This window comes from Thamnophis sirtalis, unplaced genomic scaffold (assembly GCF_051295495.1).
Source record: "Thamnophis sirtalis isolate CommonGarterSnake01/CBP01778 unplaced genomic scaffold, rThaSir2_p1.2 scaffold_1, whole genome shotgun sequence".
NCBI lineage: Eukaryota > Metazoa > Chordata > Lepidosauria > Squamata > Natricidae > Thamnophis > Thamnophis sirtalis.
In genome coordinates, this window is record NW_028261381.1 from 49,396,694 (window position 1) to 49,414,401 (window position 17,708).

General features: G+C 45.1%; 1 protein-coding gene across 1 annotated transcript in view; it reads right to left on the bottom strand.

Annotated features, from left to right (window-relative positions):
• LOC106552522 (kalirin) overlaps positions 1 to 17,708 on the bottom strand; it is a 489,228-nt gene that overhangs the window by 179,382 nt on the left and 292,138 nt on the right. The window contains exon 3 of the mRNA XM_087707922.1: positions 2,193 to 2,307. Within this exon, the coding sequence (XP_087564048.1) occupies positions 2,193 to 2,307 (115 nt within the window). The remainder of the gene's footprint in view (positions 1 to 2,192; positions 2,308 to 17,708) is intronic.

The following is a 17,708-nucleotide window of genomic DNA, read 5'->3' on the forward strand; positions in this document are numbered from 1 at the left end:
GTCTTTTCTGAGTATCTGGACCCAGCCATCATCCACCCATAGGCAATGCTGTCCCTTATCTGACAATTTCCTCGGCAGCATCTGTTCATACATACCATTATACTGTATGTTTGGTGAAAGTTTTCAGGGAAGTGACTAAATTTTGAATTTCATAGCTATTCCTTTAGAAACCTCATGGTGTGTTTGCAATTTAAATACTGCAAAAAAAAATTTATTTTATTATCTTCAATTATTGAGCTCAATTCCTATCTTTCACCCCTTTTATTAATTTATTCATTCATTCACACCACCACTACCACCACACACACACACATGTATGTACTATTTATGTATGTATCACCTGGATACCTTGCCTGTACAATATTTTATGCTGCTGACCTTAGGCTGTAATAAATAATAATTACAAAAAATATTTTTTTCTTTTCTTACAGTTTAACAATCCATGTGCAATGGGTAAATCCCAGTGCAACACATACACACACTTCGGAGGCAATTGGGTAATCACATTTTTTCTCCCACAAGAAGCGGGGGAAAACACACATTGAAAATTGCAGCAAATAAAATGTGTATGTCAATTTTTTAAATTATTTTAATTGTCCTAAGTAATCTGAAAGACAAGTAGATGATGAATTTTGAAGCACAGCTAACCAAGAAATATAGAATTTGGAGCATTCTGTCCATAAACAATAAATAATATATGATAGTTTTGAAGATAGCCTCCACTTGCTTTTTTTCTGTACTTGATTTCAAAATAATAAATATTCCTACATTATTATGATTCTCTTTCAAGCACTAAATTAAAAATCTTATTGTTTGGCTAAAAAAGTCTTAGTATCATGATTGTTTTAGAATGGTTTCGTCTTGTTGAGCTATTAAAGAGTATGGTTTTTAAAAAATATTTTATAAAGGCTGCTCTGAGAATTTCATTATAGGGTAATAAATAACAAAGAAATAACAAAATAATGCTTGAAAGAAACTAAAACCTACAATGGTTTTACATACAAATATGCTTGGGTTGGTCTCAAATATGCCATTGTGCATTTATTGATAAATGTATCTAATTCAGAGCTTTTGTTCAAGGCAGATTTTTATTTTGCCCAGACAGGGGGTTCAAAAACTTTCCCCTCACAATCTATTTTCTCATTTTTCCTTCACTATCCTTCATACACAAAATAAACCAGGTAGCACAATACAGGTTGGCCATAATGAACGCGTATTCAGACAAGGTGACTCCTGCTTTTCAGTTGAGACATCACTGATAAGGAGATAGGCACAGGGATGGGATTCAGCTGGTTTGGACCAGTTCGGGCGAACCGAATACTAATTTTACATCTGGTTCGCCAAACCAGTAGTTGCAAGGACTGGCTGGTCCCACCCACCCAACCCCTCCCAGGAGTCTCCACGCGGTCCGTTTTGGATGCTAGGTAAGTGCAGGGCCTGCATGGAGGCTCTGGGAGGGCAAAAAATGGGCCTCCCAGAAGTTCTGGAAGTCCAGTCATTTCCAGCCTCCGGAGTCTGGGGAAGGCTGTTTTGGCCCTCCCAGAGACTCAAGGAAAGCCTCTGGAGCCTGGGGAGGGCAAAAATACCTGCCCGCTGGTGCAGGAGGCTGAGTAGGCCACACCCACCATGGCCACGGCCACTATCAACCAGGCAAAGAACTGTTTCTAAAATTTTTGAATCCTACCCCTGGACAAGGGTTACTAATTTATTATTTTATCAGGAAACCCAAATTAATGTGAATTATATACAACACGTATTAGATATAATTCCTTGCAATAACTATTGTAATATATATGATGATGAGCTTTTGTTCTCAGGACATTAATCCTTTCAAGAAGACATCAGTGATGCTTAAGTGACAGCAAAACTACCATGATTCAGTTCCCATTATATCACAAATGGCATGGTGATTTGCTATTCATTTCCAATGATTTTACCTGCAAAATGAAAAATAGAGGGTCTGTCCAATACTAATAAAAGAATCCCATGGACTCTGCTGGGAACCAATTTACACAGAAATCCATCCCTATTCATTGTCTGCCATGTGCTATGTTCCTTCACCCCATTACTCTCTGACTTGGCTAAATAAGATGTGAGGGAAGTGAGCACAAAAGGAACCTTTCTTTTTTCCACACCAATATGTACCAAAGGTTTTCCAAGAACACGTCAAGGCTTTTGTTTTGAACTTTTACCTTGGTACGCTAGCCAAGTAAGTCACAAGTTTCCGAAGATCTTCCTGCCTTATTCTGTCATGATTGCTGCGTGCTGGAAATGTCAGGATGGGACCTCCTCGTTTATCACGGCCGCCTGTAACAAAACAAACAATTGCTTGAAAATTAATCAGGAAACACATTACATCATGTCAGCCAAAGGAAGACGGAAATGACCAAACTGCAGCTTCTTTGTAAAAGTCTCCTTTCAGTTTTTACCACTTGAGTGATTAGGGCAGTCCCCTGACTACATTGTATACTATATCACTTCAACTGGAAGTGTTAAAGGTGTTTTTTTATGTTTTAAAAAAAGTCAGCAATAAAAATGATGATTATCATTGTATTTTCAAACATACGGATATTTCAAAAGTTTAGGAGTGCCCACTAACAGCATTGGTTACCTCCTTACACAAATTAGATCCCACAGATTAGGCCTCCTCCGAATACCATCTGCTAGCCAATGTCGACTGTCGACCCCTCGGGGGAGGGCCTTCTCTGTGGATGCTCCGGCCCTCTGGAACGATCTCCCCATGGAGATCCGGACCCTCACCACCCTTCCGGCTTTCCGCAAAGCCACTAAGACCTGGCTGTTCTGGCACGCCTGGGGCTGATGAGTTCCCGGCCCCACTTAAACTGTTGTGACTGTTGTTTTGTTTTAACTTGCTTGTCTTGTGTTCTGTTTGTATTCCCCTTCCCTTTGGTTTGTTAGCCGCCCTGAGTCTCTCGGGAATAGGGCGGCATACAAGTTGAATAAACATTCCAAACATTCCAGTACTAATTTCAAACTCTTGAGATGAATGGATGGATGGATGGACAGACAACTGGGGATTTTCTTAATATATCTGATTTTTAAATGATAACTGATGATACAAAATCTGCGGGCAAGAACTATTCTAGCAAAACTGAGATTGACTTTTTCCTATGATGTTTTGTGAAAACATGAAAACTGAATCCGGGGAAAAATATTTTTCAAAAATACCAAATGGTCTGGAAGACAGAACTATTAATAAAGTTCTGCTTCTGTTTAATATTTATAGAGGTGAATCCCTTCTAACTTCCATACTGGGAAAATCTCTTTTGTGTCTGTGCTTCTATTATAAACCTCAACCATTGAATTCCGGATACATGAATTCAGAATAAAACCAGAGGGTTTTATTTTGGGACTAATGGACAGGCAAAGAAAAAAGCCATGGAACTTTATTAACTGCAGTGAGAATAAATTTAATATTCAAATATTACAAAATTTGACATAATGCACAATGGAAGACTGGTGATGAAACCTGCAGAGATGTCTAAATTAACTTCTCTGATTAGAGAAGACATAAAATCTACATTTATGATTGACAGGCCTTTATAGACTTTTGGAATGAAACAGGAAAAAAATACGTACTTATGACTTGTGGTTTTGGTGATTAGAAAAAGATTGGGTAATATAAAAAAGTGAGGGTTTCTTTTGTAATCATAGAGTAAGGGATAACTTTATAATCACATTTGTATTTTCTGCAAAGGAAATCAGAAGCTTCTTTCCATTTATCTTTTTTCTGATCTCTTTCTCTTGCTTTCTTTGTTCTCTTTAATTTGTATAGATTTGTGTTAGTTTTTATGTTCTATTTAAAACATAACATTTACTCCCCCACTCCCAAATGACAGTGATTTACCATTCATTTCTAGCCATTTGGACAACATAATTGCAAAATTATTGCAAAATTAAAAGTAGAGAATTTGTCCAATGCTAATAAAAATCTCAGGAACATGTTGAAGATCAATTTACACAGAAGCTATCCCTTATTCATTGTCTGCCATTGCCCTCGACATACGACCATAATTGAGCCCAACATTTCTGTGCTGAGTAACATAGTAGTTAAGTGAATCTGGCTCCTCCATTGACTTTGCTTGTCAGAAGGTTGCGAAAATGGATCACATGACCCTGGGACACTGCAATCATCGTAAATATGGGTCAGTTGCCAACTGTCTGGATTTTGATCAGGTGACCATGAGGATGATTCAACATCGTGTGAAAAATGGTCATAAGTCCATTTTTTTTCAGTGCCGTTGTAACTTCAAATGGTAACTAAACAAATAATAAGTTGAGGACTATCTGTACTATTTTTTTTCTGCCCCAACTGTAGCATGATGCATCTGAGATTTTCTCTCTCATGTGCTAAAATAAATTGGTTTACTTTATCCACAGTGAGTTGTGAAATAAAGCACCACTTGTTGAACTGCCTTAGGCAAGAAGATGTCTCACATAATCCAATATAAGTAAGTAACATTCAAAAGAAATGTTGAAGTATTTTTCTAGGTGTAATGTGGTTGTGCATCAATTACTAATAGGAGAAAATAAATAAACATGCTACTCTATTATATTTATTAAAGGGCAATACTACTGCTTTCTATTTAATTCCTCAAACAAGTTGGAAAATATTATGTTAATGAAGCAAGCAAGGCCATGCTCTATACATATGAAGATTCCAAATACATAGGAAGATGCATAGGAAGATTTTAACAGATGGTAGAGATTCTTAGTCATCCAGATCATGATTGTCCCAAAGGTGCTTTTTCAGGAGGCAACTGGACTTACTTGTTTTTTTCTTTTGAAGATGTTTCGCTTCTCATCCAAGAAGCTTCTTCAGCTCTGACAGGATAATTGAGGAATTGAGGAAGTCCAGTTGCCTCCTGAAAAAGCATGACCTGGATGACTGAGAATTTCTACAGACTTTTAGCTATACAATTTGGGGTGAACACCCTTTTAATGGTTTGGGAATAGGAATAGATTTCCAGAGGAAAAATTGCAGACTACAGGAATCAGGAGTACTACTCAGATGACCCTGAAGACACAGATAAACCTCCAAGTGCTTCAGCGACCCTCTAAAAGGATGCAGATTATCAGCTGTCTGCAAGAAATATAAATCCTTCCATTCTCCACCATCCAGTCAGAGCTGAAGAAGCTTCTTGGATGAGAAGTGAAAGAAAACAAAAAAGTCCAGTTTCCTCCTGAAAAAGCACCTTCCCCTGGGCATAGGAAGATTCTAAATCAAACTGAATTCTTGATAACTATATGGATATGTCCATGTGTTGGCACCCATGTAGGAGTAATTCCCCTTTTGCTTTTCTACAATTCTTTTTGAATTCCAGTCTAATTTGCAGCCATGGTTAGGATGACCAGTCGTCCTGCATTTGGTGGGACAGGCACGCTTCTTCATAATTTTTCCCGCGTCCCAGGCCGTTGTCAAAAGATCCCGCTTTAATTTTGGCGCCTTCTTTGATCGCTCGCTCCCCCGCCCATCCGCTGCCGTTCGCAACACCGCGCAGTACTTTTCAACTCCCGCGCAGCCGCAGTGATTTGTTTTGATGAGCACGGGGCGACTGGACTGACGGTAAGCCCCCGCCACCACCTGACTAACTGCTGCTGTCTCCTCCTCCTCTAAAAGCACCGCTGGATTTGCTGCCCGGCGCTGCGGCTGAGGTGAAGCCGGCAAAGCTCCCGCCGTGCTTTTGAGGAGCCTTGAGGCCACGGGAGCCAGTAGGAAGGCGGCAGAGGGGCGGGAGCAGGAAAAAAGGCCCGATGGCTCCTCAAAAGCACAGCGGAGGAGGAGGGGGCAGGGCAGGGGTAATGCAGTGCCCAGCTCAGGTGCTCCGAGCAGGGGGGAGCTGCCCCCTCTGCCAGCGCTGGGCAGCAAAGCTGAGATGTTAAGCTCACTCCCCCTTCTTGCAGCACCCCCGATGCAAAAAACGCCAAGATCCCGCGCACTTGGGGCTGCTGCGATGTCCAGGGAGGCTCAGCTGGTCTGAGTAGGCAGGGCAGGGGTAACGCGGTGCCCAGCTCAGGTGCTCCGAGCAGGGGGGGGAGCTGCCCCCTCTGCCAGCGCTGGGCAGCAAAGCTGAGATGTTAAGCTCACTCCCTCTTCTTGCAGCATGCCCCGATGCGAAAAACCCCGAGATCCCGCGCACTTGGGGCTGCTGCGATGTCCAGGGAGCTCCAGGATGACTGAGAATCCCCCGTGTTATTCCAGATAGGATAGAATATTGCCTTTTCCACTTTCTCCACTCCTTCCAATGGCGGTTAAGAATCAGCAAAAATTTGGGGCGTGTGTCTGCGGGAGAAAGAAAAGAAAAGAAAGGAAAAGGAAAGAAAGGAAAAGAAAGGAAAAAAAGAGAAGAAAAGGTCTTTTTCTCTCCCACGGTTGTTTCTGCGGGGCTGCTTGGAGGCGTTTTCCCCACGGCGCACGGGTGGTCCTTTAAAGTTGCGGGGAGAAAGCGAGAGGTGAACCCCACTTCTTTCCAATGTGTCTGAAGCACGTAGGGGAATCGCTGCCCCGCTCAGGTTTCAACTTCGGGGGAGTGACCGAGCGAAGGAGGGGAGAAGAGGGGAGAAAAAGGGGTTTGTTGTAGAGTTGATAAAGCTTTAAGAGTTTGGCGGCGAGAGGATTCTGAATGGATCCCGAATGATCGGGACTCAAAACAGCTCTATTACGTCCTGCTTTTTGTGGGGGAAAAGAGAGAGAAAGAGGGAGAGGAAAAAAGTTTTGGGAACGGCCGTAGCCTTCCTCATCTGGATCCTGGAGCGAAGCGCAGAGAACAACACAAAAAAAGTGTTGGGTTGGGTTTTTTTTGGGATACTCTGATTTTCGTCTCTCTAGTTACTGTTTTCAATTCAATTCTTTTTTTCCCCAGTCTTTTTTTTAAAAACTGAATACTTCTACCTCCACCCCTCCTTCGCCGTCTGCCCCGAGGAGTTTTGGAGTGGAGGGGAGGAAGAGGGTTTGAGGCGCGGGGATGGAGGTGGTCACTGCCGAGTCCCCCCGCCCGGGTTCTGGCGGAGAAAAGAGGACGGGGGTGGGGTGGGTAGGTGGGGGGATCGGCTGGCCAAGACAGCGTAATCCCCCGCTTTTCAAGCTCGCAAAGAGCACGGATCTCTCCAACTCTTTCTTGCTCTAAGTATTTTACACTGAGGTTTTTAGCTCCAGCATCCCTGTTTTTAAAATGCTGAAGACCCATCCTGATCCCTCCAATGATGTTCCAGATAATGAAATATGCAGGGCATGTTGTAGTAAAAAAAAAGTTGCCAATTATCATGGTTGAAACAGGATCTGAATTGTAGAACTCCAATTTGCTTGGCATAATGTTTAAAGGACTTTGATTTGAAGAGAAGAGATTTCAGAGGAAGAAATGGCTGTGGCTTCAGAGGAACAAGTGGCAGCCTCAAGTTACATGAGCTCGACATGTGTCATACCTACATGCTTGCAAATTCTTTTACTTATTGCACCAAAGACCCAGCTAGGAAAAATGATAACACATGGAATCCTTTAGTGAATGCTATGCAGCAGTATGTGTATCAAAAGCATAGATTTACAGGAGCTTAGTAGAAACGTGCTGTAATACTAATGCAAATCAAAAGCAGAAGAATTTATCCTTGAGGATCGTTACTATTTTCAGCCTCTTCCCTCTTCAGGTTTCAGAATTTAAGGAAAGAGAGAGGGAGAGGGAGAGGGAGGGAGGGAGGGAGAGAGAGAGAGAGAGAGAGAAAGAGGGAGTGTGTGCACAGGAGGGGGGATTTTCTAAAAGTCCCATTGAATCCAGAGGAAGGGAGAGAGAGAGAGAGAGAGAGAGAGAGAGAGAGAGAGAGAGAGAGAGAGAGAGAGAGAGAGAGAGAGAGAGAAAGAGAAAGAGAAAGAGAGAAAGAGGGAGTGTGTGCACAGGAGTGGGGATTTTCTAAAAGTCCCATTGAATCCAGAGGAGGGGAGAGAGAGAGAGAGAAAGAGGGAGTGTGTGCACAGGAGTGGGGATTTTCTAAAAGTCCCATAGAATCCAGAGGAGGGGAGAGAGAAAGAAAGAGGGAGTGTGTGAGGTGGGGGGGATTTCCTAAACCCCATTGAATCCAGAGGAGGGAAGAGAGAAAGAAAGAGGGAGTGTGTGAGGTGGGGGGATTTCCTAAACTCCATTGAATCCAGAGGAGGGAAGAGAGAAAGAAAGATGGAGTGTGTGAGGTGGGGGGATTTCCTAAATCCCATTGAATCCAGAGGAGGAGTGTGTGTGTGTGTGTGTGTGTGTGTGTGTGAGAGAGAGAGAGAGAGAGAGAGAGAGAGAGAGAGAGAGTATCACTAAGTGTTTTAGCTTATGATTCTTGATGAATGTATTGTATTTTATTTTTTTATGTACACTGAGAGCATATTCACCAAAGACAAATTCCTTGTGTGTCCAATCACACTTGGCTAATAAACTATTCTACTCTACTCTACTCTACTCTACTCTACTCTACTCTACTCTACTCTACTCTACTCTACTCTACTCTACTCTACTCTACTCATTTCTATTTCAATTCTAATAAGGAGTTTAGCTTCTCTCTCTTGAAAATGTAAGCTAGCATAATGCAAGCTAGCTTTAGCTTTCAAACAGTTCATTTAGTGACCAAAGTTACAACGGCATTGAAAAAAGTGACTGATGACCATTTTTCACACTTAGCGACCATTTTTCACACTTAGCAACCGTTGAAGCATCCTCATGGTCACGTGATCAAAATTTTGATGTTTGGCAACAGATTCATATTTATGATGCTTTCAGTGTCCTGGGGTCATATAATCGCCTTGTGTGACCTTTTGACAAAATATAAAATTTTTAATCAAGCCGCCCCGCCCCCCCCCGGCAATGGTGTCCCTCTTTACCAATCTGAAAATCTGGTCACCTTAGCCATGGTACTTTCTAATCTCCCCCACCCAAATACTAAAAAGGCCTGAATTTTCTTCATTCTGTTCAGCATGCTGGCCACATCACACTTAACCTTCTCGGCTCAATAGCACTGGGTAAGATCTTCCACTAAGAATAGTGAATCAATTTCTGCTGTATTGTTACTTTTGTTCTTTCCTAAATTCATTTAATCTCATTTCCATATTAATTTGTGGACTTTTAAACCTATTCAAAAATATCTATTTCTGAGTGCATAATTTAAGAACTTTAAGACCTAAAAGTTAATGTATATCAATTCACAGAGTAGTCTGATAGATAATTCTTCAGCATTGCTAATTCTAACAGCTGATTTCACAACAATCAGCGCTCTTGTCCAGTGTCGGCATGAACTCTCTAAGGTAATCTACCAAAAAAAAAGATATAACTGACCAATATTAATTTACTTAGTGCTTGCTTCCCAAACTAGTAATTTCTGTAACTTATTTATTTCTAAACTTTGGAAACAAATAAAAACCAAAACTTTTAGAAGTAAGCCAGACTTTTAAGCAGCTTTCCTGTATGTAAACAGCAAGTGCAGAGTGATCCATTCAGTTCTTGGTACAGACTGACCTTCTTTAACCAGCAATTTATTTTTACAATCTCAGAACAGAAAGAACTTTAAAATTAGCTTGAGAGATACTTTACAATGTTTAAAATATTCTTGGGAATGTAGATATAGCAGAATGCACAAAGAATTGCCCTTCATGGAGCAACAATAGGTATTACTTTATTTTAGATCGCCGACCTTTCCAAGTAAAAACATTTTATTTTCTGTATCAAGTGAACACTTTCCCCAAAACAATTTTTTCTACGCAAGGACAAGGGCTGGCGTGAATGTCAGCAAATGTCATTAACAAACAATTGAATTGGAATGTACGTTTTCTGTCCCTGAGAACTGCTTCCAAATGCAATTGGTGTTATTTTCTTCTTTTTAAATATTACTACAGCAGCACATTGCATTTCCTTCCTCTTGACTCTCATTTTTCTCTTATTAACAATCTCCTTCTAAATATTTCCACAAACAGATGCAGCGGTCAAAGCCAAATTCATGCAACAATTGTCTAACATTCAGACCGAGTAATTCCTAGCACATACTTTTCAAAATGGCTATTTACTTTCTTGATAATAGTTATATCCTGCATAAGTAGGACATTTATGATCCTTCAGATATTGCTAAACCACCATGTGACATATGCTTGCTGGGGCTATTTAGATAAAGTATCATCAATGTGCAGTGAGATTGTGAAGTGTAATATAATGTATCTGCCTGGGGAATGAGAGGTAGAAATGTGTAAAACAGTTCAAGTTGAACTGTTTTGACCTTGTAATAGATGTTTTGCATGTTCAAAGTTCAAAGAAAAACTAGGATTCAAAACCACTCAGAAATTAAAGCTGCTCCTAAATGGAGCAGCACAAGTAGTTATAAATAAAACCTTAATAAATAATACTCCTAGTGTATTAGCTTCCCTGGCTATCGATGGGCTACTTGGTACAATTCAAGATGCTGGTGCTCTCTAAGGCCCTGCATGGTAAAGAACAGAGGTGGTATTCAGCAGGTTCTGACCAGTTCTGGAGAATCGGTAGCGGAAATTTTGAGTAGTTCAGAGAACTGGTAAATACCACCTCTGACTGGCCCTGTCCCCATCTATTCTCTGCCTCCCGAGTCCCAGCTGATTGGGAGGAAATGCGGATTTTACAGTATCCTTCCCCTGGAGTGTGGTGGGAATGGAGATTTTACAGTATCCTTCCCCTAACATGCCCACCAAGCAGTGGTGAGTTCCGGATCCAGTTGCAACCAGTATGGTTGCAACGGGGCCCAGCGTCGTCCATATGAAAGCATGCAGCGCGTGCATGCGTCTTACCCTCCAGTTACATTTCTGCTAACCTCCACGATGCTCCAGCTGCTCGGCGGAGTGTTGCACAAGCACTGTATATGCCGTGCGCATGCGCAGAAGCTCCAAAGAATTTAAAGACAGGTAAAGAGCGCGGGCGGGTGGGTGGGCTCTCCAGAGCACTGTACCAGAACGGTGCCCGGTGGTCCAGGCAGGCACCGGTACGACCATACCGGGGCGTACCACCTGCAACCCACCACTGCCACCAAGCCATGCTCACCATGCCACACCACACTCACCAAAACAAGAGGTAATTTTTTTGAATCCCACCACTGGCAAAGAATATAGATATTGGTATGCTTCCAATCTACCTATCTACCTACAATAGGGTTGCTGCTTTGGACCCATCAATTATAAACAGTGTTATCTTATGGAAACCAGGAGGTATTTCTCTTGAGGCCCCAAGACTACTGGTCTTTAAAATACTTCCCAAACCTGCATCTTCCTCCAGACAATAGAGCAGGATGTTATAAACATCTATTATAATTATGTTAAAATGTTGTCTCTGGTGTATTGCATTTTATTTTTTTATTGTCTTCTTTTCATATTGTAATTTTTAAACTTTTGCTACCTGCCCAGAGTTGCCTAGCAATGAATAGCAACGTAAATTGAATAAATAGATAAATAAGAATTATGTTTCAGAGTCAGAACAAAACATAACCGCCTTGAATGGTGCCATGGGCATGCTGATTATTCCAGCCATGGCAGTTGGGGTGAATACTGAGTTGTAATTGAAAAACCCAGTGGTGTTGTTGTTGTTTTGACTAAGACTATAGAGCAACAGCGTTTGGTCCAGTCATATTCAGAATTCAGAACACTCAAGCCATTTCAAGAATATCTGGTTGAAACACAGCCAACTTGAAATGTTTAAGTGAGGTAACTTTGTTTGAAACTCAAAACAAAACTTGTACAAAAATGTATCCAGTTTTCTTTCCATTTGAAGACAACATCTAGACCAGTGATGGGCAACCTTTTTGGCGTGGTGTGTCAAAAATCGGCAAAAAATCGAGCATAACTCGCGTTGTGTGTCACTTCGACAAAAACATAATTTTGCGCAATTTATAGTTTAAACTACAAAAATGTATAATTGCAATATATAATTGTATTTAATAAGCCAAAAACAAATTATTTAACATACCTGCTTAGTAACTTCTTTCATCCTCACTTTTTTCCAAGAGCTGGGAATGATTAGTTTCAAAATGTCTATTTATATTCCACGTTCTGCTTACTACCGTTTCAGTACATAGAACGCAAAATGATCTGCCATTTTTTTCTATAATGCCATACATCTCGCTCCATGTCTCTTGAAAGGGTCGGCCACTGCCACTACCACTCCCTTTACTTAACCTTTGTTTTTTATTTTTTGGGTGCTCCATCAGTGGGCCAGTGACAGCAGATAGAATTATAGATAGCCAATTAGGGGTTAACTAGCCTAACAAGCTAACACAACCTCCCCCTCACTTATCTCAGTTATTGTGGGCAATTACAAGTCCATGGCACCCCAATAGTTGCTGCTAATGGCGCTCACAGTTCCCGTTGGCACTCCGCTGTTCCCTGCTGTGGTGCGGTCGTAACCGACAGTCCCAGGAGTAGACTCTCTGTGCCGGCCTGACTGGAGAGAGGCACGCACTGTTCCCGCGCTCCTCTCCTGCGGGTCCTCCCTCGCCGCGCTGATGACATGTGTGCGCACGGCACGCACGCCTTACCAGCAGCCCCTGCGCTCAGAAAGGGGCGGCGGCGATACAGTAAGTGAGTGTGGGCGGGGGAGATCACACGTCCCGCCCCCCCGTTCCTCCAGCACAGATTCTTTCATCCTCGGCAGCCGTGCAGGAGCCGAGGATGAATCGCATGAAATCCTGTGCGTGTCACCCTAAATGGCTACGCGTGTCAGCACTGACACGCGTGTCATAGGTTCGCCATCACTGATCTAGACTTTGGGTTCGAAGACAACCTGTGATAGTAAGTGTCTCTGGGACTTCCCATTTCTCTGGTATCTCCAAAGCTGCTGAAAAGAACATTGGTCTTACCTGAATGTGTCTTTTCAGTAGAATAGAGGGAGGGGTTACGCGTGGGTATTGTCACAGCCTAATTGGTCCATAGACTGAGGGAAATTTCTTTAATATTCCTCCTTTCCCATTGGCTCCCAGTTTCCTCGATGTCGACGGACCGTACCTGTAAAGATACAAGAAAGGCCAGGGACCTCCCGGCCTTCCCCCTGGCCCTCTCTCTATACTAGCTAGGGTGGGTCGTAACCCCTTCCTCTATTCTACTGAAAAGACACGTTCAGGTAAGACCAGCATTCTTTTTCCAGTAGAATTGAGGGAGGGGTTACGCGTGGGACATACCCAAGTTTAGTCCCGGGGGGGAAACTAAGACCAGGGGGGGGCGGCTGCCACCCGTTGAAAAACCCTGCGACCAAAGGATGCCTCCGCAGAGGCAAATGCGTCCAGACGGTAGTGACAGATGAAAGGGGGTGGGGACGACCAAGTGACTGCCTGGCAAATGTCCTCAAATGGGGCTCTGGTAGCCCATGCCGCAGTGGTAGTGGCACTTCAGGTGGAATGGGTCGTGATCCCTGCTGGAGGGGCCTGATCGGATGTCTCATAAGCCATCACTATGGCCTGCCGCAGCCACCTGCCAATGGTGGCTGAGGGCACCTTGGCTCCTAAAGACCCGGGCTGAAAAGAGACAAAGAGAGCCTCTGATCTGCGCACACCCGCCGTCCACCTGAGGTACATGTGCAAGGTGCGGCGGACGTCCAGTCGGTGCCAGAGAAACTCCCTTTCATGGGAAGGGGCCAGACAAAAGTTAGGCAAAATGATCTCCTGTGCCCTGTAGAATGGAGTGTTCACTTTCAGGAAGAAAGTGGGGTCCAGATGAAGGACCACCCTGTCTTGATGGAATTGGCAGGGATCGTCCTTGGATGACAGGGTGCCCAGTTCCGAAATATGTCTGGCCGACGTTACTGCGACTAGGAAGGCAACCTTGAGGGAAAATAATCAAAGGTGGACCATTCAAAGGGGTTCAAATGGGGCTCCCATCAGAGCCTGGAGGACAAAGGGCAGGTCCCAGGTTGGAAATCTATGTATAGGGGGAGGTCTGAGGTTCGCCGCCCCTTCAAGAACCATTTAATCAGAGGGAGGTGAGATAGGCCGGAGGGGCCCTCCCCCCAAGAACGGAGGACAAAGCCGCCACCTGGCAGCATAGGGTGTTGTGGGAGAGACCACCGTCCAGACCCTTCTGTAGGAACTCTAGAATGTGGGCCACTGAGGCATCGGTGCGGTTGATACTTAGCGGGTTACACCACCTGACGAACGCCGACCAAGTGGAGTTGTAAATTCAAGTGGTCGACGGACGCCTAGAGGCCTCAATGACCTTGGAGGGCAGGTTAGCATTCCTCAGGAGTCGCCGCTCAAGTGCCAAGCGGTCAAGTGGAGCCACTGGGGCTCCGGGTGGATCAGAACCCTTGGCACAGGATGATCTCCTCCTGCTCAATTCTCCATGGGGGGGGGATACTGATAGGTGGACGAGGTCCGCAAACCAGGGCCTCCTTGGCCAATAGGTGGCCAGCATGATGATGTGCGCCCTCTCTGTCACTACCTTACTGAGGGTCCCCAGGATAGGGAGGATAGGGGGAAAGGCATAAAGGGGGCCTGGTGCCCTCCATAGTTCGGATCTGGAATCAGGAGAAGAACCTTGGCAGTTGTGAGTTCACTGGGGGTAGCAAATAAGTCCACCCACAGGGTGCCGAACCTCTGGCAGATCTTCTGGAATAACTCAGGTATGAGTTGCCACTCGCCATTGTCGAGGGTTGCTCGGCTCAGCCAGTCTACCTGGTTGGATGTGCCCAATATGTGTTCTGACACCAGTGATTACAAGTGTCTCTCTGCCCATGAATCGATCTTCAGGGCTTCCAGTCAGAGAGCCCGGGAATGAGTACCCCCCCCCCTGATGGTTCATGTGGACTTTCATGGATACATTGTCTGCCAGGAGAAGTACGTGACATCCTACAATCAAGTCCTTGAAGTGTCGGAGGGCCAGGCGAGCTGCCTTCAGCTCCAGCCAATTGATGTTGTGGCAGAGATATGAAGCTGTCCAACGACCCTGTGCCAGCCTGGAGTCCATCAAGGCCTCCAACCAAACAAACTTGCATCTGTTGTCACTGTTATTCTGTCCTGCTCCCAGAAGCTGCAACCCCGCCGAAGGGCCGGGGATAGCCACCACTGGAGGGACAGCAGGACATTTGCCGGGAGACGGATAATTCGATAATTCATCTTCCTTTTCTGGAATGGGATTACAATCCACTGGAGGGCACATAAGTGCAGGCGGGCCCAGGGGACTATCCCTATTCATGAGACCATCTTGCCAAGTAACTGACACAAGGTCAGGATGAAAGCTGACTGACTTCTGCGAACCTTGATTGCCAGCTGGCGGAGACTGACCAGACAGTCTGGAGAGAGCTGGACTATCCCTGTCACTGAATCTATCACTGTCCCTAGGTGTAATATTCGTGTGGATGGAGAGAGGTGGCTTTTGGGGAAGTTGACGGAGAACCCCAGGGACTGGAGACACTGGGTGGTAAGGTGAAGATCACTGAGTACCTGAGAGTGTGACCCTGAGTGAACTAACACGTTGTCCAGATAACGTGGACAACCTCTGCTCCAGGGGTGGAGCAGAGGTGAGCCACCAATGTCGTGAGGACCTTCGTGAAGGTACGAGGAGCTGAGGCCAGGCCAAAGGGAAGGGCGCGGTATTGATAGTGGAGGTCCCTGTGTGAGAACCTCAGATACCTGTGGTAGGCTGGCAAAATTGGAATGTAGGCCAAGTAATCCTCCCGACGGATCCCCTGGAGGAGGGATCTGAGAGACGACATTTTGAAGCGCATTTTGAAGCCCTGCAGAAGGAATGCCCCGTCCCTGTAAAAGGGCTGCCTGGACTAATTTTGGTACCTGCTACGGTCATGGTAAGATGGGCATTGGAACTGTCTGTCTGATCTAAAGGAATTGTATCTTTTTTGGTGATCATGCTCGGGTGCTCTATAAGAGGGTCTTCGATAGGGGGCAGGACGAGAGTCTGACTTTTTAGCATTAGAAGGAAGGACTTTCTTCTTATCCTTATTTTCTATTAAGATAGGATCTAGAGCTTCCCCAAAAAGATTAGCGCCTGTGTAAGGAGCCGCTGCCAAATTCCATTTGGCCTTGTTGTCCATCTGCCAACTGCGCAACCACAACAAGCGTCAGGAGGTTACTGACGTGGCTAGAGCGCTGGAGGCAAATTTAACAGCGCCCAGGGTTGCGTCGGCCGAGAATTGAGAGGCGGCTATAATTTTAGTTATGTCTTGATGCAACTGCTCATCCTGGATCAGAATATGGTCCAGGAGTTGATGGAGTCACATAACGGTTGTGCGGTTAAAGTAAAAGGCCACTGCCGCCGATTTGATTGCCCAGGCAGAAGTGTTAAAGTTCTTACGCAAGGTAAGTTCCGCATGCTTGTCCTCCGGCTTTATCTTATCAGCCGCATCCCCAGAGACTATAGGAGAGGAGGCAACCAGAGCTGCTACTGGTGTATCGATTGCTGGCAATTGCAGTGCCTGGGCAAAAGCCTGCTCCACATTGTAGGAGCGGCGATTGTTGCTGCCCGGATTGGAAAAGGTGGAAGGACAGACCCACTGGTACTTTACTACCTCAAGGAACAGGAGGGGGAGCAGGAATCTCCTCATTGTTTGTGGCGGTGTTAGAAAACATAGCCAGATTGGGGTCCCTAGGCTGAGGGACCATTGGTCCCCAGTTCCAATCTTAGTGGTTTTCCTGGCTTTGTATAACAGAGTTTTAAACATGGCTGGTGGAAAGAGACCCGGAAAGGCGAGGGGATCTGGAGGAACTGAATCCTCATCCTTCGAGAAGCCCATGTCATAATGATTGTCCTCCCCCAAAATGGAACCTTCGCTGACCATGGAGGGGAATGGGGACCTGAGATGCTGCTGCCTATGAACCCCTGGGGCCTGCCAGGGTGAGGGGCCCTGTCTCTCTGGGACATGCTGGCGATGCCTCAGGAGATAGCTGTAGAAATGAGTCGTTTAATACTTTCAGGCAGGAGATCTAGGTCTTCAAGATCCTCCTGGGCCTGATAATGGTGGATCCTGGGGGGGACTAACCCTGTAGAGATGTGGTATGACCTAGAAGGGCCCTCCAAGGAACCCCACCACCAATGGCTCTGGGAGAGATAGAAGGGGAAGGGGAAACTCCTTGCCTAGAATATCTATGGGATCTAGATGGGGAAACTGAAGGGGAAGAAGGACTAAACCCTCTAGGAGGAGAGCCTGAATGGGTGGGTGGGGGACCTGGATCTGCTGGCCGAACAGGGCCTAGTGATCTGGGCCTGCTTTTCTGCTCTGGCTATGGTCTTCTCCAGAGCTCTCTGCCTCCTAGGTTCATCCTTTGTTGCTGCTCTGGAAGGGTGCTGAGCTGCCATAGGTTTGGAGGCCACAGCCCTGGTTCTGGGCCTATCTGTTTGGTCTTCCCTGTCTTCGTTGAAGGCCTCTAATGGGGTCTGCGGAGGCTTAGATCTTTCTGCCATTGCAACACTCACATGTCCGGATTCAAAGGCCACTGTAGGTTCCACTGGTGTTTGGGCCTGCGGGAGCTGCAAATCTGTATTCAGGTCAATGTCCTACCGGCCTCAATCAGTAGCAATGCAGGAACTTGAGGGCGGCCACACGGTTCCTCAGGTGGCCTTCCATACGTGACGTAGCGTAAATGGCTGCTGGGCCCCCCGAAAGCGCTGCCAAGAAGTCTGGAACGATCATGGCTTGCCTTTTAAGAGCCAAAGCTCATCCTTTAATCATCTCATCCCCTTGCTGATCTGGGACAGCACAGCAGAAGGC